The sequence below is a fragment of the Cyprinus carpio genome, chromosome A2 (genome assembly GCF_018340385.1).
Source record: "Cyprinus carpio isolate SPL01 chromosome A2, ASM1834038v1, whole genome shotgun sequence".
Classification (NCBI taxonomy): domain Eukaryota; kingdom Metazoa; phylum Chordata; class Actinopteri; order Cypriniformes; family Cyprinidae; genus Cyprinus; species Cyprinus carpio.
Window position 1 is genome coordinate 26065645 of NC_056573.1, and position 27939 is coordinate 26093583.

The 27939-nt window shown below is 33.8% G+C and overlaps 1 protein-coding gene across 1 annotated transcript in view; it reads left to right on the forward strand.

Moving 5' to 3' along the window:
- Positions 1-27939, forward strand: part of LOC109108950 (piezo-type mechanosensitive ion channel component 2) — a 93141-nt gene that overhangs the window by 60477 nt on the left and 4725 nt on the right. The window contains 28 exon segments of the mRNA XM_042712750.1: positions 322-423; positions 919-1084; positions 3981-4224; positions 4995-5129; positions 5361-5506; positions 6410-6499; positions 7094-7215; positions 7443-7505; positions 10559-10662; positions 12134-12232; positions 13000-13114; positions 13473-13541; positions 13619-13785; positions 13947-14125; positions 14386-14568; positions 17199-17912; positions 18915-19183; positions 19829-20010; positions 21776-22061; positions 22273-22411; positions 23812-23883; positions 23885-23959; positions 24138-24353; positions 25142-25300; positions 26068-26215; positions 26301-26489; positions 27343-27432; positions 27639-27799. Of these exon segments, the coding sequence (XP_042568684.1) occupies positions 322-423; positions 919-1084; positions 3981-4224; positions 4995-5129; positions 5361-5506; positions 6410-6499; positions 7094-7215; positions 7443-7505; positions 10559-10662; positions 12134-12232; positions 13000-13114; positions 13473-13541; positions 13619-13785; positions 13947-14125; positions 14386-14568; positions 17199-17912; positions 18915-19183; positions 19829-20010; positions 21776-22061; positions 22273-22411; positions 23812-23883; positions 23885-23959; positions 24138-24353; positions 25142-25300; positions 26068-26215; positions 26301-26489; positions 27343-27432; positions 27639-27799 (4684 nt within the window).

The following is a 27939-nucleotide window of genomic DNA, read 5'->3' on the forward strand; positions in this document are numbered from 1 at the left end:
ACTTTTACTAAACTACACTTTTCAGGTCAAAATAAAATTGTAAAAGTAAAAAGTATAGTTATTTACAAAGCATGCAAATACACATACAAGACTTGGATATGTGTGACATCACTGTGCAGAAACAGATCATGTGAAGCACATGTGAAGTTGAAAAATAGTAGTGAACATTCTGATTGAAACATCTGTGGAGCGACTGACATGCAAGGACACTTAGTGCAGCACTGGATCGACTTCTGTGATATCATAACGTCTGTATGTTTGTATGAGTGTTGCATTTTCCAGTGATCTCGAATGTTTATTTCTCTAAACTTGTCTTTCTAGATTATCCCTGGAGGTTTTCCGAATCCATGATGGATTCTGACATCGTTAAATGGCTTTTCCTTCCTGATTTCCACACTCAGCCCAACTCCATGTTCCTCGTCTGTGAGTTCTTCCCTCAGAAATATTCAGCATTGCTTATATGTGTTTCATTTTAACATTAGAGGTTGTTCTGCTCAGCAGGACATGTGAACATGAAACGGCAGTCAATTAAAATTCTTATTTATATATTATAACAGTATTGTATTTATTATCGTTTACATTGTTTTATTTTAGTTCTATTTTATTTTTAGCCATAATGCAGAAAACATGTTGCACTGTAGAAGTCAACACATTATCTTAGGAGTTATTAATTAAATTGAAAGCATTTTATTTTATTTTATTTATTTATTTATTTTTTTTTTTTTTATTTTTTATTTTTTTTTTGAGAAAAATAGTAGTGTGAAGCCTTCCAGTAGTTTTTTTGCGTATGTATCCAACGGTGAGTGACTGCCATCAGTGGTCAGTATACATGCAAAAATTCCACCAGCCTCTTTGTCCTCCACGTTGACCTTTAATTTGGTTTCCTCTCTCCTCTGCTGCTCTGTTTGTCTGATGTAGATGATTTCATGCTGCTGCTGTGTGCGTCGCTGCAGAGGCAGGTGTTTGAAGATGAAAACAAAGCGGCCGTTCGTCTGATGGCGGGAGATAACGTGGAGATCTGCCGAGACCTGGACGCAGCATCCTTCAGCGTTCACAACCCTGTACCAGACTTCATTCACTGCAGGTATACACGACACACACAGCTTCATGCTTAAACACTAATATGCCATCAGAGAACTGCAGATTTTAAGCAGGTTAAAACTTGTGGAAAAACTGCAATTGATTAATAATGTTTCAGTGGAGCACTGGGGAAGCTTGAAGCGAGTCTCAACTCAAAGCCAGTTAGATTAAAATAGATTAGATTACAGAAGTTGTATAATATAATAATACAGCAACAACAATAATAATTATTATTTAATATTTTTTTTTTTTTTTTTTTTTAGGCTAGCTGTTGTTTACCGAATAAATAGGTTCAACTTGACAAATTTCCTCTTTCAGACAGAAAAAAAAGAATAAAGGACAAATAAATCCAGTACATATGTACAGTAAGTACAGTATGTAAACAAGTAAATAACTATTTTTTCAGATATTGTTTTAATTGGAATAATCAAATGCAACTTAGAAAATTTAAATTTTCTCTTTCAGACAGAGAAAGTATAAATAAATCAAATAAACAAGTAAATATGTAAAAAAAAACATGTTTCTCCTTCAGACAGAATAAAATATAAATAAAGGATAAATAAATCAAGCAAGTAAGTAAATAAATAAATTTCAGATATTTCAATGAGACTGATCAGATGCAACTTGGCAAAAAAAAATTCAGATTAATAATCAAGTAATGACAAATTTAGAAATGATACAATGATACAAATGAAATAAAATCAAATAAACAAGTAAATATGTCAATATTTTTTCTGAAATGTCTTATGAAACATCAGTCTCACATTTCAGTCTCTTTGAAAAAGCCCCTCTTCTGGTTGTTTTGTCGCTGCCTGCTGCTGTCAGTGTGAACGCCTCTGTATTTTCTGATGACTGAGGCTGAGGAGCAGTTTATTCAGGTCTTTGAATGTCAGTCACTCAACTGTTCGTGATCCTCTTTCTCCCTCATTCTCCAAGAATTTCCATGGATCATATTGCAGAAAGAAGGGAAAAATCCATAAGGAACCATCACACGCTCTCTTTCTCTCTCTGTCTGAGCTCTAACCCAATAAGTAGCTTTTAAGTATAGACTGATCTTTTTTGTACAAGGTGATTGATTTTAGGGGAGGAAGCTGCTGCTTGTTGTGGTCCATCAGTGCAGGTCCATATCACAACATCTCAGCTTTTCATCAGAGCACTTAGCACAGGCCTGTGATTAAACACAGCGTCCAGTGTCTACAAACAGCCGTGAAGCCCGGAGGATGTTCTTTAACCTTTGAAGTGGCGGGTCTAAAGTGCATTTCAAAGCATGTGCGAGCTTTTAGCGTGCAAGAAAATGAGCGTCCATATACATGTGAAGGAATCGCTCCGAGTATCGATCCGCTCGTTATAATTATGACTGTCAGGATGTCTGATACTATATAGGAAAAGAAGCAGAACATTTAAATACATGATGGCTGCATTTCCATTTGCATACTTCTGTTGTGTAATTTTTTTCACTGTTAAAATTGTTTCTTCTCTACTATCTTCTTTATTTAACTATTTTTTTATTTAACTTTTATAATGCCAATAAATACTTTAATATTAATACTATTAATTAATAATATTAAACATAAATACTTTACATTATTTTATATTTATATTTTTATGTTTAAATTTATATTTATTTAAAGCCTTTATTTTATATGCTCTACATTTGTCGTATTAATCATCATATAAAATAATGTTTTAGTAACAGTGAATGAACAGTTTAATTTTTACTGTTAAAATACTTTCTCCTCTGCTAGTTTTTTAATGAACTCAGATTGTTTATTTATGTTTGATTATATTTTTTATTTTCAGCCATAATTCAGAAAAATTACTTGGACTGCCACAATCAACACATTATCTTAGAATTATACATTACATTTAAAGCTGTTTTATTTGCTCTACATTTGTCATATAATTATCATATGAAATATTGTTTTAGTACCGGTAAATGAACTGGGTAAAAATACTTTTTTCCCTCTGCTAGTTTATGAACTCATCACAACATTTTATTTTGTTTTACATTTTTTTATTTTTATATTTTGGCTGTCCAAGTTAAAGCACTAATAGTTCAATTTGACCCTATGAATCAACTTTGGTTCAACCCAGGGTTGCCATGTCCACGGTTTTCCATCACCAAACATTATTTGTAATGGGTCTTCCATCCAATAATCGCAAAGAGTTTCAACAAAGTCTCAGCTTTCAAGTCCTGCACACTTTAGCACAAAATGTAATTTTGACACTCTTAAATGTGGCGTGACAAATCCCTGTAGCAGTGCTGAGCGTGAGTCTCTTCCACTTTAATAGCTACAAGTTATAGCACAAAATAAACATGAATGAACATCAGAAGGTATGTTGAATGATGAAGTACAACTTACTGAAATGTATCACATCTCATGTACAGTAGTCACTCAATCAGCCTTTCAACCGAAAGACATCAATTAAACAGCTTGGGAACAATATGTCCCTTAACGATGCATTTACCTCAGGAAAGTTATCCAGTGTTCACAGATCATTAATTAGCTATATATATATATATAAAACACTAGAGGGAGATTATTTACTGTAAGTTATAAATGTATGTTGGAATAAATCTGTTATGATGACAAAACTACATTATGTGCAATTGAGTTGTAGACAAGAGTTTTTATTTGAGTGTGATTATTGTAATCATAAAATAAACGGCATTGAATATAATAGTTTTGTTATAACCAAACGAGAGGGCTCCCTGTACCTGTAATTAACAGCATTAGTTGGGAGAGGCTAAACTATTGTCATCAATGTCTGTATTGGCAGATATCATTCTGAATAATCGGTATCAGCTGAGAAATGTAGTGTCAGTGCATCCCGTTTGGAGAGATAATGAGACAGCTGTCAAAGGTTGCTCTCATGTTAATGTTATTTCCTTCTCTCAGGTCATACCTGGACATGCTGAAGGTGATCATGTTCAGCTACCTGTTCTGGTTCGTCCTGACCATCATCTTCATCACGGGCACGACTCGGATCAGCATCTTCTGCATGGGTTACCTGGTGGCGTGTTTTTACTTTCTGCTCTTCGGTGGCGATCTCTTGCTCAAGCCAATCAAGAAGCTCCTCCGTTACTGGGATTTCCTCATAGCTTACAATGTTTTCGTCATCACAATGAAGAACGTGTTTGCTGTGAGTGTCTTGTCCCTTAAAGAAATGCATACAGTTGCAGTTTTCAGTTATTTATTTATTGTGTAGATAAACAATCAGAACATCCAAAGTCAGCATATTTTATTAATTTATTTTATTTTAAATGACAATTTTATTTATTTAACAGTATATACTCTACATTTAGCATCTAATGATCATATGCATATTTAATATCGGTAAATAAAAAAAAGTACAGTGAAACTTTTTTACATATTATATATTATTTTCTTTTGTTGAAATATGAATTGTGCTTTAAAGTTGACTGCGCTAGATTTTCAAAGCAATAAGCATTTTTGGAGGAAAAATAAAATATTTAATATTAATCACGTCAGCTACCAAAAATCGTGATTAATTATTTGACATACTCTACATGTACAGTAGCATTTAATTATCATATGAAAGTAGTGTTTTGGTAAAGTCGAATAAAATAAAAACATGACATCAATGAAGCATCTTTGTTACATATTATTTGGTATTTAATAAACAAAATTACATCAATGAAATGTCTATTTTATTTTGTTAAAATGGGAATTAAATTCTTTAAAATTTTGAAAGCAAGAAACATATTTGGAGGCAAATTGCAGCGAATGAAGTTTTTAGGATTTATTCTGTTAACAGACTGTTAAGATTAATCATGATTAATTATTTTAATCTGTAGAAGGGGCTAATAAATGCATAAGCAGAGAAAATGAGTGAAGCAATGAAGTAAAAGTTGAGTAAATAACATGCAGTTTTTCTTCATTTATTCACAGATTTTGGCGTGTGGTTATATCAAGCATCTGGTGAAGAATAGCTGCTGGTTGGTTCAGCTGCTCAGTCTTGCCTGCACCATAAAAGAATACAAAGCTCTTGAAGGTAAAGAAGGGTTGCATTTGGACAACATTCTGGTTTCTAATCTTTGTTATGGTATATAAATTAAACATATTGTGAGCTGAAAAAAAAGTTTTGCTTTCAAAAACACCATAGAATCTGTCTTTCACAAAAAAAAACAGGTCTTGCATTGCGATGAACCCGAAGTGGTGTTCACAAACTGTTTATTACAAATATATTTCAATTTAAAACTATAAAATTCCCATCTCTGATGGCTTTATATTTTGTGTCTTCAGGCGTGTCTCTAGGGATGTGAAGTGCCGAAGGACGAGGCCGGTATCATCTGGGACAGCATCTGCTTCACGTTCCTCCTGCTGCAGAGACGTGTTTTCATGAGCTACTACTTCCTGCATGTGGTCGCAGACATCCGCGCTGGACAGATTCTCGCATCTCGGTACCACATGTTTACATACGTTTACACAGATTGATTTCATGTTTACTTTTAGGGATAATTTTATATTTCGTCCCCTTGGATTTATAAGGTTCTATCTGACATTTTTGTCAAAATCGAGTTATTCACATTCTTATTCTGTGACAACTTATTTATATTATGTGATAGATTTTTTTTAATGTTCTGTACATTTTGGGACTTTTTATTTAAATAAACAAAAAAGTTGTATCTATACAGTCGAATGGAATGCAAAAACTTTGAAGCTCAAAATCTCAAAACTACTCAGAATTCAAACACAAAATTAAAATTCCAACTCAACAATTTGCAGTTTGAAGAACATTTCTATGGAAACTTATTTCTGACATGTCTTTTTATCTCACAATTCAGATTTTTTCCTCATAATTCTGAGAAGAAATTTCAGAATTTGGAGATTAAAACCTTTCAATTGTGAGGAAAAAGGTCGGAATTGCGAGATGTTCTCCCAGAATTCTGAGAAATAAAGTCAGAATTGCAGAATGTAAATTCAGAATTACAAGATACTATAAACTAAAAAAAACAAACATCAGAATTGCGAGAAATAAACTCAAAGTGCTGAAATGAGAAGTCTGAGTTGTGAGATATAAGCAGAATTCTTAGAAAAAAGAATCAAACTCAAAATTCAGAAAAATAAATAAAATAAAAAAGTAACAATTAAGAAATTTAACCAAAGAATTTGGAGGTAAAAAATGCAAACTTGCAAAAAACTTTTTTATATGTTTATTCCACAGCAGAAACAAGCTTCCATACATTTCAAATATAAGAACACTTGATTTTTAAGTATGGACTAAGAACATAAATGTGTCATTTATAGCATGTAGTAGAGTGTCTCAGTTCAGTATAGTTGAGTTTTGTCCGTCTGTCTTTTAGAGGAGCAGAGCTGTTTCAGGCCAGCATTGTGAAGGCTGTGAGAGCTCGTCTGGAGGAGGAGAAGAGATCCATGGAGCAGCTGAAGAGACAGTGAGAAACATCCTTTCTTTGTGTTTGTATTTAGTGTAAATTAAAAACACAAATCTCATATATTTCTTTCATATTAATAATACATTCATCAAACAATAATGAAAAAAAATGTTTCAAAGTGACAGTAAAAATATTTATAATGTAACAAAACATTCAATTTCTAATAAATGCAGTTTTTTGAGCTTTCTGTTTATTAAAAAATCCTGAAAAAAAAGATTCAGCAGCACAAGTGTTTTCAACATTGATAATAATCAGAAATGTTTCTTGAGCAGCAATATTAGAATGATTTCTGAAGATCATGTGACATTGAAGACTGGAGTAACGATGCTGAAAATTCAGCTTTGATCACATATATTCACTTAGAAAACAGTTATTTTAAATCAGAATGATATTTCACATTATTACTGTTCTTACTGTATTTATGATCAAATAAATGATGGCTTGGTGAGCAGAAGAGACATCTTTTTACATTTAAACATCCCAAACTTTGAGACAGTTGCATATATTACAACAATGTACATGTTTTATTTGATTTGATTATTATTATGTGTGCTGTGAATGATTTCTCTCACTACCTTGAATGCATTCATTTAGGATGGATCGTATTAAGACGCGACAGCAGAAGTTCAAGAGAGGAAAGGAGAAGATGCTCAGCATGGCTCAGGAGTCTGGAGACGGGCAGAAACTCATCCATCCCGACAACAACGATGATGATGGTATGATGTAGATCACGACAGTAGGAGAGTGTAGTAGTGATAAAACAGTTTCCTTTCTTAGGAACTTTAACAACAAACAGTAAAAAGCCATGTTTAGTACTCTTATATTGTAAGTATTTATTTTAACTGCATATTATTTCCATAAAGCAACCAGGAAAAGGTTTCATTTCCAATTTCACCGTCACCTCTGACGTGCTTTCATTAACGCTCTGACATTTCATTTGCAGAGAGAAAGAAAAACAAGGTGCAAAAAAAGCAGTGGTGGAGGCCTTGGGTTGACCATGCGTCCAGTAGGTTCCTCACATCTTCCTCTGATTTCACTGATCCTTGTGTCCTTGACCAGAAGTCAGAGGTTTCCCATACTGCACCTGGGCTCCGTCAGACCTTCCCACACCGTCCAGACCTCAGACTTTTCTACATCTATTTAAGGCCGTCTGCCTTATGAATGTACAAACACTATTAGGTACCAGTGGTAGATACTTCAAAGCAGGCATTTCATCAGGAATCACATTTTCCTTGATCTTTTAAAGTGTAAAGCTAAATTAATGAATATTCTAAAAATGACATTGATTTGATGCCTTAAATAGATCTATACAGCTGCAGGAGGAAAAGGTGAATGTCTGGATGGTTCTGGTTTGTTGTCGTGTGAACGGAGCCGTACAGTAGAGAATCACTCTGCTTTATTAAAATCCACCAGAAACACTGTCATGGAAAAGAGAGAGATTTTTACCGTATAATAATATAATATAAGAATCAATCTGAGCTGCTTTGGTTTTAAAAGAGTAATTCATCCATAAATGAAAATGCAATTTTTTTTTTCTTCAATGGAATGTATTAAGGAGTTATTTAGCAGAATGTTCATGGTGCTCTTAAACTTTTCAAAAAAAACAAAAAATTTACTAAAATTTACAAAATTCATACTTTTATTCAGAAAAAAGGCATTAAATTTATCAAAAGTGACAGTAAAGACATTTATAATGTTACAAAATAAATAATAAATGCTGCTACTTTGAACTTTCTATTCATCAAAGGATCTGGAAAAAAACAAAACAAAAATTATATTATATTTTAAATTATATTCAAATAGAAATTTTCAATTGTAATAATATTCCACAATATTATGCTGTTTTACTATGTGTGTGTATATATATATATATATATATATATGTATGTATATATATATTTTTTCACTTTTTTTTTTTTTTTTTTTAAATAAATGAAGCCTCAGTAATCAAGAGAGACTTCTTTCACAGACATTAAAAACATCTTACGACCCCGAACATTTGAACAACGGAATAAACAGAATAATATGCAGATTACAAGGCAAAATAGTTCTTCTGTAAGCTGCAAAACTTTGCCAAGTCAACTTTCATAGTGTTCCAGTGGAAGAATCGTTTGAGTGACAAGAGGGTTAGTAAATGTTCATTTGTGGGTGATATAACTTTATAAACCAGAAGTTTATGCTCCCTCTCTCTATCTCCTCTTCAACAAAGAAAGTGCTCAACAGAAAAGCATCAAAAAGCAAAAGAAATACCCTCAAACTCCTTGCTCTACGGCGTGTGATTATGATATGAGTGAGATGGTATTTACTTTGTCTTCTTTGATCTCAGTTATCAGCGTGATACTGAAGCACATGAGATCTGACTTCACTGTAAACCTTCTTTAAACATCAATATCTGTTTTATATAGTGATTAGAATACTGACTATTAAGGAAAACCTGCCATACACAAACATACTGTGGTGTTACCATGGTACAGTGATTGTATCAGTCAGTAATACCGTGGTACATGATTGAATATGGTTGCCATATTCGTTAACACTTTATTTTAAGGTGTCCTTGTTACACGTTACATGTACTGTGCTTACTATTATAATAACAATTAATTGTGCATAATGACATGCAAGTAACCCTAAACCAAACCCTAACCCTAACCATATAGTAAGTACATGTAGTTAATTAATATTACTCAGTACTTATGTATGACCCTGGACCTATGGTCATATTGGTCAATTTTTCGAAATTGAGATTTATACACCATCTGAAAGCTGAATAAATAAGCTTTCCACTGATGTATGATTGTTACAAAAGGACGATATTTGGCCGAGATACAACTATTTGAAAATCTGGAATCTGAGGGTTCAAAAAAATCTAAATATTGAGAAAATCATCTTTAAAGTTGTCCAAATTAAGTTCTTAGCAATGCATATTACTAATCAAAAATTAAGTTTTAATATATTTACAGTAGGAAATTTACAAAATATCTTCATGGAACATGATCTTTACTTTATATCCTAATGATTTTCAGCATTAAAAAAAATCAATCATGTTGACCCATACAATGTATTTTTGGCTATTGCTACAAATATACCCCAGAGACTTAAGACTGCTTTTGTGCTCCAGGGTCATATATGTATAATTACACTGTAACAAAGACACCTTAAAATAAAGTGTAACCCCATATTCATATACTAAGGTATTTACATGTGTTGTAAAGAATACCATAGTATTATTATCATGGTCCTTTCCAAAAAGCCGTGGTATTACTGTGGCACCATGTCTGAAAACCATGGCATCACCATTGTAGGTATTTTTTTTTTTTAAATGAGAGACACTAATCACTATAGAAAATGTGATCGTTTTGGAGATTTTTAGGGCCATAATTTGGTTTTGTAAATCTCAGGCCCTCAAATAAAGTGTTGAAATGTTTTCCCAGCATCCTCCCTGTCCTCCCCCTCCATTGCGGCTCTTCTGTTCAAGGACACAAGGCAGTTTCCTTCTCCAAATCCTGTTTTGCCATGCGATTGTGAAACTGCAGACACAGAGGTGTTTCTGAGCTGTCAGATAACAAACTAACACAACTAGAGATACAAAATGGATCTAGTTTTTTCTAGTTTATTTTACAAAATGGATTTTGTTGTTTTCGTTGTTTGATAATTGCTGTTTTATTGAAATACTGTAGTATAAAAAAAGCATAAAATGCAATATGAAAGGTTTAATCTTCTATAGTTTTATTGTTTGTTTAGAAATGTTTATGACTCATACTAATCTGTTATGCCTTATGAACTTAGTTTGTATGTTTTTTTAGATTTAGAGATTCAGGTAAGTTTGGTCACAAGATTCATTGGGATTTTCTCAAGTGCTGTATAGCTATGAAAATCTTTCAAAACATTTTCAACCTTCATTTTATATATATATATATATATATATATATATATATATATATATATATATATATATATATATATATATATATATATATGAATAATCAAAAACGTGTGATTCTCTTGTTCTGATTTTATGTGCTTGTTCTTGCTAAACGCTCTCCTCTGTTCCTCTCTCAGTGGTTAGAAGTGGTGATTATTACCTGTTTGAAACTGACAGTGAAGAGGAGGAGGAAGAGGAGGACAAAAAAGATGAAGAACAGCCCAAGAGATCAGCCTTCCTGGTGAGTGAACCGCTGCTGGTCGGATTGAACTTCTGAAATCAAACTTGTTTAAGCTTCTAACTTCACAAGTTTGCATATGTGTTTTCTGTTTTTGATACATCAGGCTTTTACAGTATGATATAGTGAGAATATGGATCGAAAAAATATGTAATTTGATGCAAATGCTGATATTTGTATGTAGACACTGTAGACACTGTATACTCTGTATTTACTGCTTATTGCACTTCTGGTTAGATGCTAACTGCATTTCGTTGCCTTGTGCCTTACATGTGCAATGACAATAAAGTTGAATCTAATCTAATCGAATCTAATCTAATCTAATTTATATGGACAAAAAGCAAAAAGTATGAAATTCTGGTGCTTGTAAATTAACGAGATCTTTATAACAGACTACTTATTTAAAATTATATAAATATCAGTTGATATTTAAATGCTTTATGATCAAAAAATCTATGTAGCAATTCAGTGATGATTGAGAATTGAACAAATAAATGTTCCTCAAAAGCCTGATGATCAGATTTGAAATTCACATTTGAACTTGATTTTTTTTGAAGATCAAGTAAATTTTAAAGCGTCTAACTTGAAATATTAATAACAATATCAAAGTTATTCTTATGTTTACTTTATAAAAATCAGTAAAGATTTGACAGCAAAAGACATGTGTAGCTCGAGCTGAAGTTTGTACGTTTGTACGCATACGCATGGAGTAAATTGTGTGAGGGTTTTTTTTGTTTTTAGCAACTATTTTACATTACTTTGGCCTATTAAATGTGATACTGTAGGTTTTATAAGAAGGTTAAGAAGTCTCTCCTAGAGGAAATTGTGATTGCTCAGATGTTGCCCTGATGTAGTAAAGATGAAACAATGTTTACAAACACCATCTTACTTCAAAGCGAAAAAGAAAATTCAGTTGGGAAAAAACTGTAGGACAGAACTTGATTGAAAAATTGGCATTGTCACAGATGAGGCCTAAAATTAAAAGTAAAAATAAACACAAATAGAGTCAATAGTTGTCATCAGTAAGAGCATAGAGCTACAAAATGAAAGAAAAGAGAGACCAAAGTCTCCACTTAATCTCATTGCCGTCTCATTTGTGATTTTTCTTTCCTACACTGGAGGAAAAAAAATGGTGTAGAAACAATTTTCACTCAGAAATTGCTAGTAAACAAAGAAATTGCCAGTAACACATTGACATAAATGTGAAATTTTGAAGTAGAAAGACTTACTTTCTCGTTATTTACAACTTTGGTCAAAAACCAATCAAATGTCAACATCCTTCATTTGTGCATCTTCTCCTCTTAAAATAATTCCAACAGTTCACAATGTTGTTTCCCAGAAAATTCCCAGCGCATCTGTAGCGTTGGTTTATCCATCTGTTTTTGTTCATGTGTTGTGTTGTATCGTGCTGTAACTGTTCGAAGGGCTTCAGGACACTGATGCTGTGACTTTCTCCTGGTTTTTCTCCTCTCAGCGAGCGATCAGAAAGTTTGCTTCGGCCCTCGTGGCTTTACCCAGATCAGTCATTAAACTGCCCAAAACTGTTCTGCAGTATTTAATCAGGGCGGCCAAGGTACCACCGCGGAGAACGTGTCATCTGTGTTTCCATCTCTGTGTTTGTTGATGGTGTTTTATTGTTAAGATTTCCATTCCATGTTGCTCCAATTGTGATATTTAAAAAAATATGAAATGGTAAAATATAACTCCTTCAAGGATGCATGGAATGGAAACGATTTTGAGGTGTTGTTCATTGTTTCATGTGGTGTTTTTTTTTTTTTTTTTGAGGGACAGTACTTTTATTTTAAGTCATTTCATTGTGTGTTTTCTGTTTATTTACTTTAAAGGTTTTTTATTTGCTTGTAAATGATGTGATTTGCTCCACTGCATTTGAGAAGTGACCACAAAAAAAAAAAAAACCTTAAACCCATTTTATACTGAGTGCGAATCATTCTGATATTAGTGGAGCAAAAACCATTTACTGTCTTTCGGTTTTCTTGTGTAACCTGGATTCAAACAACTCAGTCCAATAACTGAATAGATAAACCTCAATATACATGTGTATACAACTCAAAAATGCAAATGGCTATCAAAGATTTGGAAAATTTGTATGGAAAACAGTTGTTTGTATTCATTGTGTATTCTGTGGTGGTTGTGCTTGTTTGTCCAGTTTCAGTCAAATTCAGCCTTCTCGGGTTACAAACAAAAACTTGAATCATGAGTTAAATTTCAACTGGCTTCCTGAAACGGCTGAATGTGTGACATGTTTATGTGTTGACGTCGACGTGCAACACTGTTTTTAAACATTGCATTAATAAATGAATTCATATTGATGCTCTGTAGTTTGTGTACCGCACCTGGATTGCTGACTCTAAAGCAGCTCTGAATGAAAGAGGCAAAGGGAAGCGTCATTTCTGGAAGCGATACGGCCGCAGACGTAGAAAAGACAAGAAAGAAGGTACGGCAGTCTTTAACATCTGAAAATTATGGAAGCTTGTTTCTGTCAACAATAAAAAAAAAGATAACAGCGACTTTGTATCTTGCAATTCTGATTTTATGTCTAAGAATTTCTCAGAATTGTGAGATATAAACAGAATTGCAAGATATAAAAGCAGAATTTTGTAAAGAAAAAAAGGCTGAATTGTGAGAGATGTAATCTTGGAATTGTGAGAAAAATGTCTGAATTCTGCAGAATTGCGAGATATAAACTCGCAATTGCAAGTCAGAATTGTGATATAAAAAGCCTAAACGGGCTTTGACAGAAAATTGAATTGAAGAACTGTTGGTCTAATGGACAAGCAACGTCCTGTGTGTAGATCATGTGGCGATAGAGATCGATGAAGAAGACCGTCAGAGTTCAGAGGAAGACAAAGCGGATGGACCAGGTGTGTTCATGGAGCGCGTTCATTTCCTGTTCATATCAACTTCAGGCAAACCAAACTAACCTTTCCACTTCCTGTAGACAATATCATCAAGAGGGTCTTCAACATCATCAAGTTCACCTGGATGCTGTTTCTGACCACCGTTGAGAGCATCACCAAGTGGCTGAACTCCGTCTGCAGAGAATACATCGACATCTCCACCGTTCTGCGCATTGAGCGCTGCATGCTGACCAGAGAAGTCAAAAAGGTTCTGCACACACACACACACACACACACACATATATATATATATATAGTATATATATATATATATATAATATATATATATATATAAAATTAAGTGAAATAAAGTAACAAGTTTAAACAACAATATTAATATCCCATATCATATTTTTTTTTGTCCTGCAGGGAAACGCCCCCCCCCGAGAGAGCATCCATGTGTACTACCAGAAGCAGATGAAACTGAATGGATCTCGTGAATCTGGACTGGACCGGATCAGTGAGGAGGACTCCTGCTCAAACAGAGACCGCCGCAGACGAGTCGACCACAGTCTGGATTCCTTCGCTTCCAGAGACAGCATGTCCAGGTCTTCCTCTTTGACTTATATTATTGTAGGGTGAATCTGACAAAAAGTCTCAAGAATTGTAGAAATTATATTTCTACATTTAAAAAAAAAAAAAATGATTATGATTTTTTTGCATTCTGACATCATTCTCATGACATTTATGACAGTTAAAGATTTTTTTTTCTCAGAGAACCAGGAGACTTTGCAACCTCATTTTTTTTGCTAAATTTTTCTTGTTATCTTTTTCATTGCATTATGTTCCCGCTCATGTCATCCGTCAGTGCATACACCGAAGCCACCATGCTGTTTTCCCGTCAGTCCACCTTGGACGACTTGGACGACTTGGACGACTTGCCTCAGAATATTCCCAAAACCAGCGAACGAGCTCGTCCCAAACTGCACAAAATGTACAGTTTGGACATGTCCAACTCCTCTGTGGACAGTGGAAGCAGCGTCATGTCCAGGTGCTGAACATCACATCACATCTTCATCACATTCATCACATTCATCCTCACCCTCCACACTCCCATCATATGGAGGACCAAACCTGAAGAAATTAAAAATAAAAAAAATATATAGATAAATTAAAGAAATAAATGTAATAATGGAAAATAAATAAAGAAATAAATGACTTGATAAAAACAAATATCGTTCATTTGTAATAAAATTTAATCTTGAATTTATTTTTATTACTTTTTTCCTTTCTGCATTATTTTCTGTATTTTTTAAACATTTATTTTTATTCTTCTAATTTTATTCTTCTTCTTTGATTTATTTTTATATTTATTTAATTCGTTTTATTAATGTATTTATTTATTTTTTTAATGTATTTATTCATGCGTTTATTTTATTATATTTATTTATTCGCACATGTAATTATTTTCAGATTTATTTATTAATTTATTTCTTTTTACTTTTCCGTGTGCAACATGGAAATGAGGGAGGCGGTCCTTGCGGAACTCATTGGTTGAGCACTCATGCAGAAACTAATGAAATGTATTATTAAAATTAATGTAATTTAATAAAAACAAAATAAAAAACATTATTATTAATATAAATACAACCAAAAAAAAAAAAATAAAAAAAATAACATAATTAATAGTAACAACAACAGCTATAATAATAATAATAATAATAATAATAATAATAATAATAATAATAGTGTTAATATAAATATAAAACAATACAGTACGTGTATTATTATTATAATAATACATATATAATGCATAATCTTTTATTATTGTAGCATAAATAAAATCATTTATCTATCCTCTAGAAATTAATAAATCCTGAAAAAAGGATGATATTTTAGTGGTAAATATACAAATACAAATATATATAATTGTTATTCATAGTCAAAATATCTTAAGATGTTACTGTTATATACAGGTCCTTCTCAAAAAATTAGCATATTGTGATAAAAGTTCATTATTTTCCATAATGTAATGATAAAATTAAACTGTCATATATTTTAGATTCATTGCACACCAACTGAAATATTTCAGGTCTTTTATTGTTTTAATACTGATGATTTTGGCATACAGCTCATGAAAACCCAAAATTCCTATCTCAAAAAATTAGCATATCATGAAAAGGTTCTCTAAACGAGCTATTAACCTAATCATCTGAATCAACTAATTAACTCTAAACACCTGCAAAAGATTCCTGAGGCTTTTAAAAACTCCCAACCTGGTTCATTACTCAAAACCGCAATCATGGGTAAGACTGCCGACCTGACTGCTCTCCAGAAGGCCATCATTGACACCCTCAAGCGAGAGGGTAAAGACACAGAAAGAAATTTCTGAACGAATAGGCTGTTCCCAGAGTGCTGTATCAAGGCACCTCAGTGGGAAGTCTGTGGGAAGGAAAAAGTGTGGCAAAAAACGCTGCACAACGAGAAGAGGTGACCGGACCCTGAGGAAGATTGTGGAGAAGGACCGATTCCAGACCTTGGGGGACCTGCGGAAGCAGTGGACTGAGTCTGGAGTAGAAACATCCAGAGCCACCGTGCACAGGCGTGTGCTTTTTGAACCAGAAACAGCGGCAGAAGCGCCTGACCTGGGCTACAGAGAAGCAGCACTGGACTGTTGCTCAGTGGTCCAAAGTACTTTTTTCGGATGAAAGCAAATTTTGCATGTCATTCGGAAATCAAGGTGCCAGAGTCTGGAGGAAGACTGGGGAGAAGGAAATGCCAAAATGCCTGAAGTCCAGTGTCAAGTTCCCACAGTCAGTGATGGTCTGGGGTGCCATGTCAGCTGCTGGTGTTGGTCCACTGTGTATTATCAAGGGCAGGGTCAATGCAGCTATCTATCAGGAGATTTTGGAGCACTTCATGCTTCCATCTGCTGAAAAGCTTTATGGAGATGAAGATTTAGTTTTTCAGCACGACCTGGCACCTGCTCACAGTGCCAAAAACCACTGGTAAATGGTTTACTGACCATGGTATTACTGTGCTCAATTGGCCTGCCAACTCTCCTGACCTGAACCCCATAGAGAATCTGTGGGATATTGTGAAGAGAAAGTTGAGAGACGCAAGACCCAACACTCTGGATGAGCTTAAGGGCCGCTAATCGAAGCATCCTGGGCCTCCATAACACCTCAGCAGTGCCACAGGCTGATTGCCTCCATACCACGCCGCATTGAAGCAGTCATTTCTGCAAAAAAGGATTCCCGACCAAGTATTGAGTGCATACTGAACATAATTATTTGAAGGTTGACTTTTTTTGTATTAAAAACACTTTTCTTTTATTGGTCGGATGAAATATGCTAATTTTTTTGAGATAGGAATTTTGGGTTTTCATGAGCTGTATGCCAAAATCATCAGTATTAAAACAATAAAAGACCTGAAATATTTCAGTTGGTGTGCAATGAATCTAAAATATAGAAAGTTTAATTTTATCATTACATTATGGAAAATAATGAACTTTTATCACAATATGCTAATTTTTTGAGAAGGACCTGTATGTATGTTATGTTTTACATATGTTGATATGTTTACAGTGATTGTAATATTGTTATAATATAATAAAAATAATAATTGTAATATTGATATAATAATACATCAGCTGTTTCTTGTTTGTGGTTTTGTTTCCAGTGAAGTTACTCAGTCCGTCACACTTTTCTCTCGGCAAGGAACCGACGACACCATAGAAGAGGTCGAGGACGAGAGAGAACAGGTGCAGGCGAAAGAAGAGGAAACTGCAGAGACTGTTGAGGACAAACCTGAAGGAGCAGATCATGAAGAAGTGAAAGAGGAAGAAGTGAAACAGGAAGCTATGAATGAGCTGGCAGAGGAAGTGACACAATTAGTGACAGATGAGCTGGCAGAGGAAGCGATACAGGAAGTGACGGATGAGCTGGCAGAGGAAGCGATACAGGAAGTGACAGGAGAAGAGGAACTCCAGTGGGATTTGGTGGATCCAGAGGAAGCAGTTGAAGATGTTCAGTTTCCTCAGCTGGATTGTGAGGAGCATCGAGAGGAAGAGCAGTGCATTTCTGAAGATGAGGACGGTGAACAGCCAATCCGACAGGATGAAGGGGAATCATCAGGACCAGAGAACGTGCAGATGGACGTGGTCAGCGGGCAGCTTTTCACCCCGGACACAGACGCACCCAACACCTCGGACGCTGACGTGCCGCCCAGCTACAGCAAAGCCGTGAGCTTCGACCATCTGTCTGTGAGCTCAGACGAAAGTGACAGTGACAAACGGCTGATGCTGATGACGCCCGACAGCAGATCTGATCTGGACGACCCTCTGATGCCCTCCATGACCACCGATCTGACTGCCAGCGAACTGCTGCTCAACAAGTGAGTTGAATGTGGTAAAAAAATCCCAATACTGACATAATTTCTTACTACATACCGTTCTTTTAATATTATTTATATACTATTATAGTCTTTATTAATATTTTGAATTTGCTTTTTATTTTTAGATTTTCATTTTTCTTTTTAGTTTCATTTTTAATCATTTTATTATGTTTTTGGTCATTTTTATTATTTTTTGTTTGTAAAATCTTAAGTTTTAGTTTTTATTTATACTTTTTCATTTGTATTCTTTTTTTATATATATTTCTAAATACTTGTAATTCATTTTTATTTAAGCTTTAGTTTTATCTCAGTCATTTTATTATGTGCCTTTATCATTTTTGATTAGTTTTTAAAGATATTTTAAAATAGTTGGCTTTTTTTTGTGTGTGTGTGTGTGTGTGATTTAGGCTTAGTTTTATTACAGTTAGCAATTTTTTTCATGTGCTTTTTTCAGTTATTGTTTTTAAAGATATTTCTAAATAGTTTTAATTTATATTTAAGTTTTAGTTTGATCTCAGTGAATAGTTTTGTTATGTGCTATTTAATTTTTAAATGTTTTAAAAATGCCAAAATATCTGTCATTTCTTTTTTCATTTAAGCTTTAGATTTACTTTTATTTCAGTTAGTAATTTTAGTATTTTAAATGAAATGTATTTTGTTTACTCGCTAAGCCAAGTTATATATTTATTTATATTTATTTTTATTAATTTATTTTTATTTCAGTTACTCATTTTACTTAAAATATTAACTTTATATATGACTTTAACTCTATATCTCTATATCTGTAATAATATTAAATATTATTTCAACTTTATTTCATTTAAAAAAATGTTTTTAATACTTTTACCTAGTTTCAGTTAGTAATAACAACACCGGTAATACTAAAGAATGCATTTCTCCTCACTCCTCAGCAAAACAAGTGCACAATAGAAGTGTGAATTGTTGGTATGTATTTGTCAACATACGGTCATTTAATGTGATTGTTTTCTTGTTGTTTCCCAGAATGTTCTATGATGAGGAGCTGGAGAACTCTGAGAGTTTCTATAAATCGCAGCCGCTCGGGCTCCAGCTGTGTTATGCTCTTTATAACCTGCTGGTGGCGCACTCTGAGATGGTCTGTTTCCTGGTCATCATCCTCAACCACATGATCTCAGCGTCCATGGCGACGCTGGTGCTGCCCATCCTCATCTTCCTGTGGGCGATGCTCTCCGTTCCTCGGCCCAGCAAGCGCTTCTGGATGACGGCCATCGTGTACACAGAGGTCAGGGTTTGTTTTTGGTAAATGCTGTAGAAATGAATTCTGTAGGCACAGATTCTGTGCAGGCAATCCGAGATGAGATGCAGATGAGTTTGTTGCTTCATCAGAACAGATTTGGAGAAATGTACCATTCCTCTTCAGTGAATGGGTGCCGTCAGAATGAGTCCAAACAGCTGATAAAAACATCACAAGTAATCCACACCACTCCAGTCCATCAGTTAATGTCTTGAGAAGCCAAAAGCTGTGTGTTTGTAAGAAACAAATCTATCAAGACAATTTTAACTTTAAACCTTTGAGTCCTTTATCTATAATATTGCTTTCTCCAGTGAAGGAGTCATCTTGTCTGAATCAGGAGAGAAATGTTTGCTTTACGAGACGTTAACTGATGGACTGGAGTGTTGCGAATTACTTGTGGATTATTGTGATGTTTTTATCAGCTGTTTGGACTCTCATTCTGATGGCACCCATTCACTGCAGAGGATCCATTGGTGAGACACTGATGCAATGCTACATTTCTCCAAATCTGATGAAGAAACAAACCCATTTAGATCTTGGATGCCTTGAGGGTTAGGACATTTTCAGCTAATTTAAATTTGGGGTGAACTATTCCTTTAAATGTGTGTATAAATAATTCATAAATGTGTTTTTATTTCCTCAGTCACCATCGTCGTCAAATACTTCTTCCAGTTCAGCTTTTTCCCATTCAACCAGAACCTGGAAGTCAACAAGGGGAAGCCGTACCATCCGCCCAACATCATCGGCACAGAGAAGAAAGAAGGATACGTGCACTATGACCTGGTTCAGCTGCTGGTGCTGTTTTTCCACCGATCCATACTAAAGGTTCGTACTTTCATTTGCCACATAATAGTGATGATGCTTGATATTGAAAATCGAGCAGCACTAATAAAGCAACTTTCAAGTATAATTGTGCTTTTTGTTTAAAAAGCCCAACTAATGCAAATATGTTCTAAGAACGGTTTGCTGATGTTCCCATGAAGTTATGAAATAGCTGTTCATAAATAGCTATAAAAGAATGTTCAAAGCGTCCAGTTTGAAAAAGTTTTTGTTCTTTCAGTTATGCCAACGTTTAAAGGAACATTCTGTTTGATCGTTTTTGGAACGTTACATTTGAATGTTTGAATGTTCTCTGAACATTCCGAAACACATAGTAACATCTGAAATACATAAGACGTCATTAGATGTCCAACTACAACATTTCTGAAGAATCATGTAAATAATGTTTTTGTACTTAAAAACCAAATAACCTTGAACAAATGCTCTCTGTAACTTTTGAGTAAATGTTCCCTGTTAGCTGTGAGTTATGCAAAAATAAATGCAGAATACATAGAAATTTAAAATCTAAATAAGTATATTTTATTTTTATATTATATTTTGCATATTTATTTGAGCTTTAAGATTTGCACACTAATTGAAGTAGTGTTCCAAATTCTTGTTCAGAATAAATAACCGCTCCTTTGCTTGTTTTCTGCTTTAGTTTTGAGACGTTTAGCAGCTTAGAGGAAAGCTTAGAGCCAAGATTCAGCTGGAAACATAAACCACAAAACAATAAAAAAAAAAAAAGAAACCACAATACTGATAACATCTAAAAAAACCAAAAAAATTATAAATAAAATCAATTCCTAGCGTTTGAGGTTTCTCTCCTCTTCAGGTTTCAGATTATTGCAGAAAATCAAACACAAGTGAAAAGCTTCAGCATGACATTTCACTTTTCACCAGGATACCTAGTAATATCTGCAGAATCGAGACCAATCTCAGACATGGAGAGGAGAAAAATGATACATTTTATAATCATACAATTTTGCACTGACTCATCTTTGACAATAAGGAACATTTAGTAACTACAGAAGTAAATCAAGTCCATTTTAATTCTTAAAAGCAAAAGCAAAGGTTTACATGTTCAAAAATGAGCGTGTGTGTGAAAAGAATTTAAATGGACTTTATTTACTTCTACAGTTACTAAATGTTCCTTACTGTGAAAGATTCATCAATGTACATTATTATTAAAAAAAGACAAAAAATAAAAATAATAATAATAATTAAAAAAATATATAATATAAAATATATATAAAATATATATAAAAATAATGATAATTAATAAATATTATAAAAATATCCCTTAATATAATAATAATAATTATAATTCTTATTTATATTAAATTATTTGTATATTATATTAAATTAAAAAATAGTACATTTATATATTTCTCCTTTCATTTTATGAAGTAATAAACACTGCTTGTAAAGATTTGTGTGATTTTAAAACGCAATCCAACAAGCCTTCAGAAAGTGTTGCTTGTTAAATATATATGAGCATTTTAGATTTATTTAAGAAGAGGTTTGCTATTATTTTGCAGCCCTGCAGTATCTAGTTTAAAGCCCTGATTTTGTGTTTTTAGTTTATTTATTTTTATTGCTTATTAATGTAATGGTATATCATTTTTTATCCTGTTTGCAGAAAGTGCCTTTTATTTACTTTACAACTTAAGCAGGCAATAAATGTTCTCGGATGAATCAATCTAGCAATACCTTAAAGTTTGTTCTCCTTCATTAATGCACCTGCGTTCTCTCTCTATCGTGGGCTCAGTGTCACGGACTCTGGGATGAAGACGACCCTAAAGCGTCCCATAAGGATGAGTGTCTTAGTCAGGATGAGTCTGTGGACGAGGGGAAGGTGGCAGTGGTGATTCCACCCGAGGAAGAGAAGAGGAGATTTCCATGGTACTCGCTCAAGTCTCTGAACCTCGGCATGTCCGGGGACTCGTCCCAGGTGCACGTGCAAATACGTTACCCTGAGCATCGGTCTCACCTGCCGCAACAGAGCACTAGCGGATCTCACCTGTCCCGCCGCTCTTCTGTGCGCTCCAAACACGGTGAGGAGTCTTAACACAAACATCCCAGACCTCAGATTCACATGCATAGATAAACTCATGCATCAGTTCTACTAGTACTGACTCATCTTGATCTAGCATCATCATTGTGGACAAGTGATGAAATTAACCGTTTTTTCTTTGCTATTTTGTCGGGTTAGTCTGAGGTTAAGCATTGCTATGGTGACGTTTGGTTGCTGGTTTGTTTTAACAGGCAGCACAAGCACATGGAACAGCATTCACAGGGAAAACAGCACCACAGAGCCAGAAGTTCCACAGAAGAGCCGGAAAGAAATGATCATGAAGAAGATCCGAGAGCAGCTCATCAAAGTAAAGGTTTATGTGATTAAAAAGTAAGTGTGTTAGGGAAAAGAGATGTTATTGTGAAAGATTAAAAAAAAATATTTAATTTTTTATATATATATATATATATATATATATCTATATATATATATATATATATATATATATATCCATATAGCTATATATATATATATCATATATCATGTTTATGTATTAAAAAAATAATAATTAAAAAATTATAGTTTAAAAATGATCATATTTATAATTTTGTATCAAAATAATGAATTTATATTAAATAAGTTTAATCTTTCTCTGCCTCTGAGGCATTTTCTCCTTTCTGTGGATGCAATGAAAGCTGTGTGGGAGGAGACAAATAATATTAACCAGTAATATCACAGTCTAATTTTAGGGCCCTGTTATTTCCACAATGTGTAAAACACAGACTGAATCATGGAATCCAGTCATAAAAATGTTAGAATTTTAGATGAAAAAATCACAAGTAGGGCTGTACAACTTACTGAGATCGCAATATGGATTAGTGCCTGTGATTATTAAAACACAAAATATGAGGTTTGCATGTTCTGCGTGCATTTACAACACATACTGAAGCATGCATGACACTCATCTGTCGTCTCAATATATGCATTTCACTATTTTATTTGAGAAAACTATTGTGAAATACACACAAAAACGTAAAGGCCTTCATGACAACCCGTCAAAATAAAAGCTTGATTTAACTTTTATTATTTAATTATGACCAAAATGACCTGAATGTACTTTTCAAATGAATAATAACAATAATAATAATGCAGTATATTAAACATTATTTTTAAGAAATATAAAAAAAAAAATTTGGTCCGTGTTTTAATTTTAAAGAGTAAATCTCTGTTGTGGAGCACTGTTTTCCAAAAAAATTATAAGAATTTTTTAAAATGTTAAATTGTTAAAGTTTTATTCATATGTTTTGATGATACATTTGCATTAAATCATAAAACACAGAATCCAGAAAATTACAATTGACAACAGATTTTTGAATAAAAATATTTCTTATGACAGTATTACTGTTATCATTTTAATAAATTATTAAATTGCTACAATTTTATGAATTCAGTTGATTAGACATGCCTTTTGCTTATATAATTTAATAAAAAAGTATTTAAACAGAATCCAAAATTGAAATGGGAAACATGGAATTTGGGAAAACTAAAACTGAATTTTTGAATTCAATAGCACCCTACAATTTAAAGGATCCAGTCAGTTGGATAATGGATAAATTCAAGTCCCATCCTATGTATGTTTTTCTCTCACCGAACAGAGTACAGAAGGGTTATGAATGCCATTTCTTGCTGACTGTTTTGGCTGATTGATGTGCACTCTTTCATTCTTTATCCTATGTTTAATATATTGTATTAGTCTGTCTCTTTAGTCTCTGTGTATCTTCTGTCTTCAGGTTGGTTGAGTTCTATCAGCCCATCCGTCAGTTCTTCTATAACCTGATCCATCCTGAGTACAACGCCGTGACACACTTACACCTCTATATTTCTATAACACACACCCTATATTATAATTATTGTCTTTGGCTCCTCTGCATCATTTGGTATAAATTTGAAAAGTATCTGGAATTATAAAGAGTGACGATAAAAAAAAAGAATTATTTACTTAAAAATTAAACACAGTGCTTGCTACAAGACAGAAAGGTTTCAGATCAGATCTGCCTTTTTCTCTTCTAAATTGACTCTGAAAATGACTTTCCATGGCTGTGTGTTGTGGCTCACAGAAACATCAGGGTGGTGCTGATATCACATCCTCGCTGTCAGAAGACCAGGTTCCCGGGCCGTTCCTGGTCATGGTGCTCATCCAGTTCGGCACGATGGTGGTGGATCGCGCCCTGTACCTCCGCAAGACAGTGATGGGAAAAGTGATTTTCCAGGTCGTCCTGGTGTTCGGCATCCATTTCTGGATGTTTTTCATCCTACCAGGAATCACAGAGAGGTAGAAGAACACTGGGAACTTCACTTCTCAGTTTAAGTTGAGGCGACAAACAGCATGCAGAATTTGAATTAAAATCATTCATTCAGGATTGTTTTGAAATTATATTTATTATAATGTTATTATATAACAAAATGGCATTTTAGTGAGAATCTATCTATCTATATATCTATATAAACAGAGAAAACAGAATTTCTGAAAATTCTGAAAAAAATAAATAAACATTTTATAGGGCCATATGAAAAGTTGAATAAATTCATTAAAATAATTTAAACCAGAATCCAGAAAAATGAATCATGAAATTTGAGGGGAGAGGGGGTGTGTGTGGGGGGGAAACAAACAGAATTTGAGAAAAAAATAAAATAGATTTCATAGGGTCCTACAAATGTAACTTTTTGTTAAAACTTAAAGTTTCATGATTTCAATTTAGACCATCTCTTTGTTTACTAAAAATGTATTTAAGCAACGTAATCCAGAAAAAATAAAACTGAAAAACCTTAATAAGACAGGAAAACCTTAAAGGGGTAATGACGTGAGAAACCAAATTTGCCTTGATCTTCTGGCATATAACCCCCCAAAACTGACTGTTTGAGTCAGAGATGAGACACGGGGTGGAAAAAGGTCATAAATCACCGAATTTTTAACGTTCCAAAACCAAAAAAAATATAAAAATAATAAAATCACACAAAAGAAAACATAATAAAACCCATGTCATGACCCCTTTAAGACATTCTGTTAGAAGAAATGATGCAGAGAGGAATGTCCTGACGTGTTTGATCTCCTCTGTGCAGGCGTTTCAGTCAGAACACTATCGCTCAGCTGTGGTACTTTGTCAAATGCATTTACTTCGGCCTGTCAGCGTATCAGATCCGCTGTGGATATCCGACTCGCATACTGGGAAACTTCCTCACCAAGAGCTACAACTACGTCAACCTCTTCCTCTTCCAGGGGTGAGAAACCTGTTCAACAGCAGTATCTAGGGCGGTGTTGCATGTATATTCATGTCTGATATCTTAGAGAGCAGGGTGGTCAGTGGCGGATATTAAGCTGATGTATATGATTTCAGACTATGTCAATTAAAGATAGTAAAAACACATGGATGACAGTTTCTTTATATTTATTTTACATAATATATACTAAATTAGAAATAAAGCATTTTAAAATTAATTATCTGAAAAAAAAATGAACTTAAATGAAAAAAAATCAGTAAAATTAACAGATTTTATTAAGATGGCAACTTCTTGATTCTGTAATCCTATTATAGTATTTTTTTTTTTTTTTACAAATAAAGAAATTGTTTAAAAATTAAAAAGGTATTATATATATATATATATATATATATATATATATATATATATATTAAAGGTATTATATATATATTTAAATGGAGGTTATGTTTTTAATAATTAATTTTTTTTAATAATCTAATGTAGACAGACAATGGGAGCACGGGTGCTGACATTCTTATCACTGTCAAAATAAAAGTCCCATTTATTGTAAAAAAAAAAAAAAAAATTAAAATCCCAGTTATTCTCTAAGAAAAAGTCCCACTTCTGATACATAACCCAAACATAAAAACTATCAACAATGCTGATAATTAAAAAATGCCAAATATCAGCTGATATATTGGTCAACCACTAATTCTATAAGTAAAAGAAAATTAAAGCTAATCAAGTCGGTTTCTATACACCTGCTTAGTGTGTGTTGTGTGTCCCAGGTTCCGTCTGATCCCGTTCCTGACGGAGTTGCGTGCGGTGATGGACTGGGTTTGGACGGACACGACGCTCAGCTTGTCTAGCTGGATCTGTGTGGAGGACATCTACGCTCACATCTTCATCCTCAAATGCTGGAGGGAGTCTGAGAAGGTAAGAGAGTGAGAAATAACACAGTCTACATAAACCGCTTCCTCTTAAGGCAGCATCCTAAGCATCTGTGTGTGTCATGTGACAGCGTTACCCTCAGCCACGCGGGCAGAAGAAGAAGAAGGTTGTGAAGTATGGAATGGGCGGCATGATCGTGATGCTCCTGATCTGCATCGTTTGGTTCCCGCTGCTCTTCATGTCTCTGATCAAATCTGTGGCAGGAGTGGTCAACACTCCGCTGGACGTGTCCGTCACACTCACGCTGGGAGGACTTCAGGTGCACGTCACATTTAAGACACTGTGCTGCTCATTTGCACGCTCATTTCAGATTTCGACCAGTTTTCATGTTCTTTCAAAACCAATGAACATTTGATTGCTATCAATTCTGTCTCAGGTGTTTCTCCTAAAAGACATTTGTAGAAATCAAAATAATCACAAATGAGTCATCCAGTAAGATTATACAGCTATAAAATGAGTGTGGAAAGTGCTTCAGATCAGTTGATGAGAAATTTTTTAGTTCATATTGAGGTGTTAATTTAGTATTGTTCATTTACTGTTACAGTGCTTATTGAATAAGTTTTTTTTTTTTTTTTTTTTTTTTTTTTTTTTTAGTTTTAGTCATTTTATTTTTTTGTCATTTTTAAAGTATTTTTATTAATATAATGTATTATCATTTATTATTATTATGATTATTATTATTAGAATTTATTATTTTTGTGTTCATTTTTCATGTTAATTTAGTTTAAGTTTTAGTAATTTTATATTATATCAGTTTTATTAGTTATTGTTTTTTGCATTATTATAAGTTATTATTTTTGTTTGGTTTTCATTTTTTATTTAAGTTTAAACTTTAGTAATTATATGTTATCTCAAGTTCTGTTAGTTCTTGTTTTTTGCAGTGTTTTTGCAATATTTTCTATTTAGCTGTAATTTTTTATTTCAGTCTTTTGTCTCAGGAGAAACATCTGAGAAGCTAGAGACTTATATAAAATCTCTATTTGTTCTCCATTTAATCTCAATGCTGTCTAGGTGATCTGATGTTTTTGTTCAAATCTCGGGTTGCTCACCATTTGATAATTAACATTGCGGCCTTTTTTTCTGTTCTTGTGTTTGTTTTATTCTGTTTTCAGCCGATCTTCACGATGAGCGCCCAGCAGAACCATCTGAAACACATCTCTTCCAGGGAGTTTGAAAAGTTAAAAAAGCACCACACTGATGCAGTAAGGAACTAAGCGTCTGTTCGGATCACAGTGGCTCCTCTGTATATACTTTTCTAGTAATGCACCGATATATAGAAATGATTTCAGATATATCTGATGTGCTTTATTGTCAAACCAATGCAACAAGCTAATATTGCCTGATACTGATAAATTGTGCATCCCGGATTGTTTCTAAATAGAGCTAAAGATGCTTGTGTCTCCTGCAGAGTGCCATGCTGTTCCTGGAGTCTTATAATTGTGAGGATTTGACAATAGCAGAACTAGAAGGAAGTTCCAACTCGCTCTGGACCATCAGCCCCCCGAGCAGGAAGAACCTCATTAATATGCTCAATGACACAAACGAGACATTCACCCTCACCATAAACAGGTAAATACAAACATAAAATCAAAAAACACACCAACACACAGTCCTAAAAAGAACCCTCAGAAGAACCTGGTCTGCTAGGGGCTGATGGGTAAAATAAAAAAATCCAAAAATGCTGTCGTCAGATCAGATTTCATCCTGAG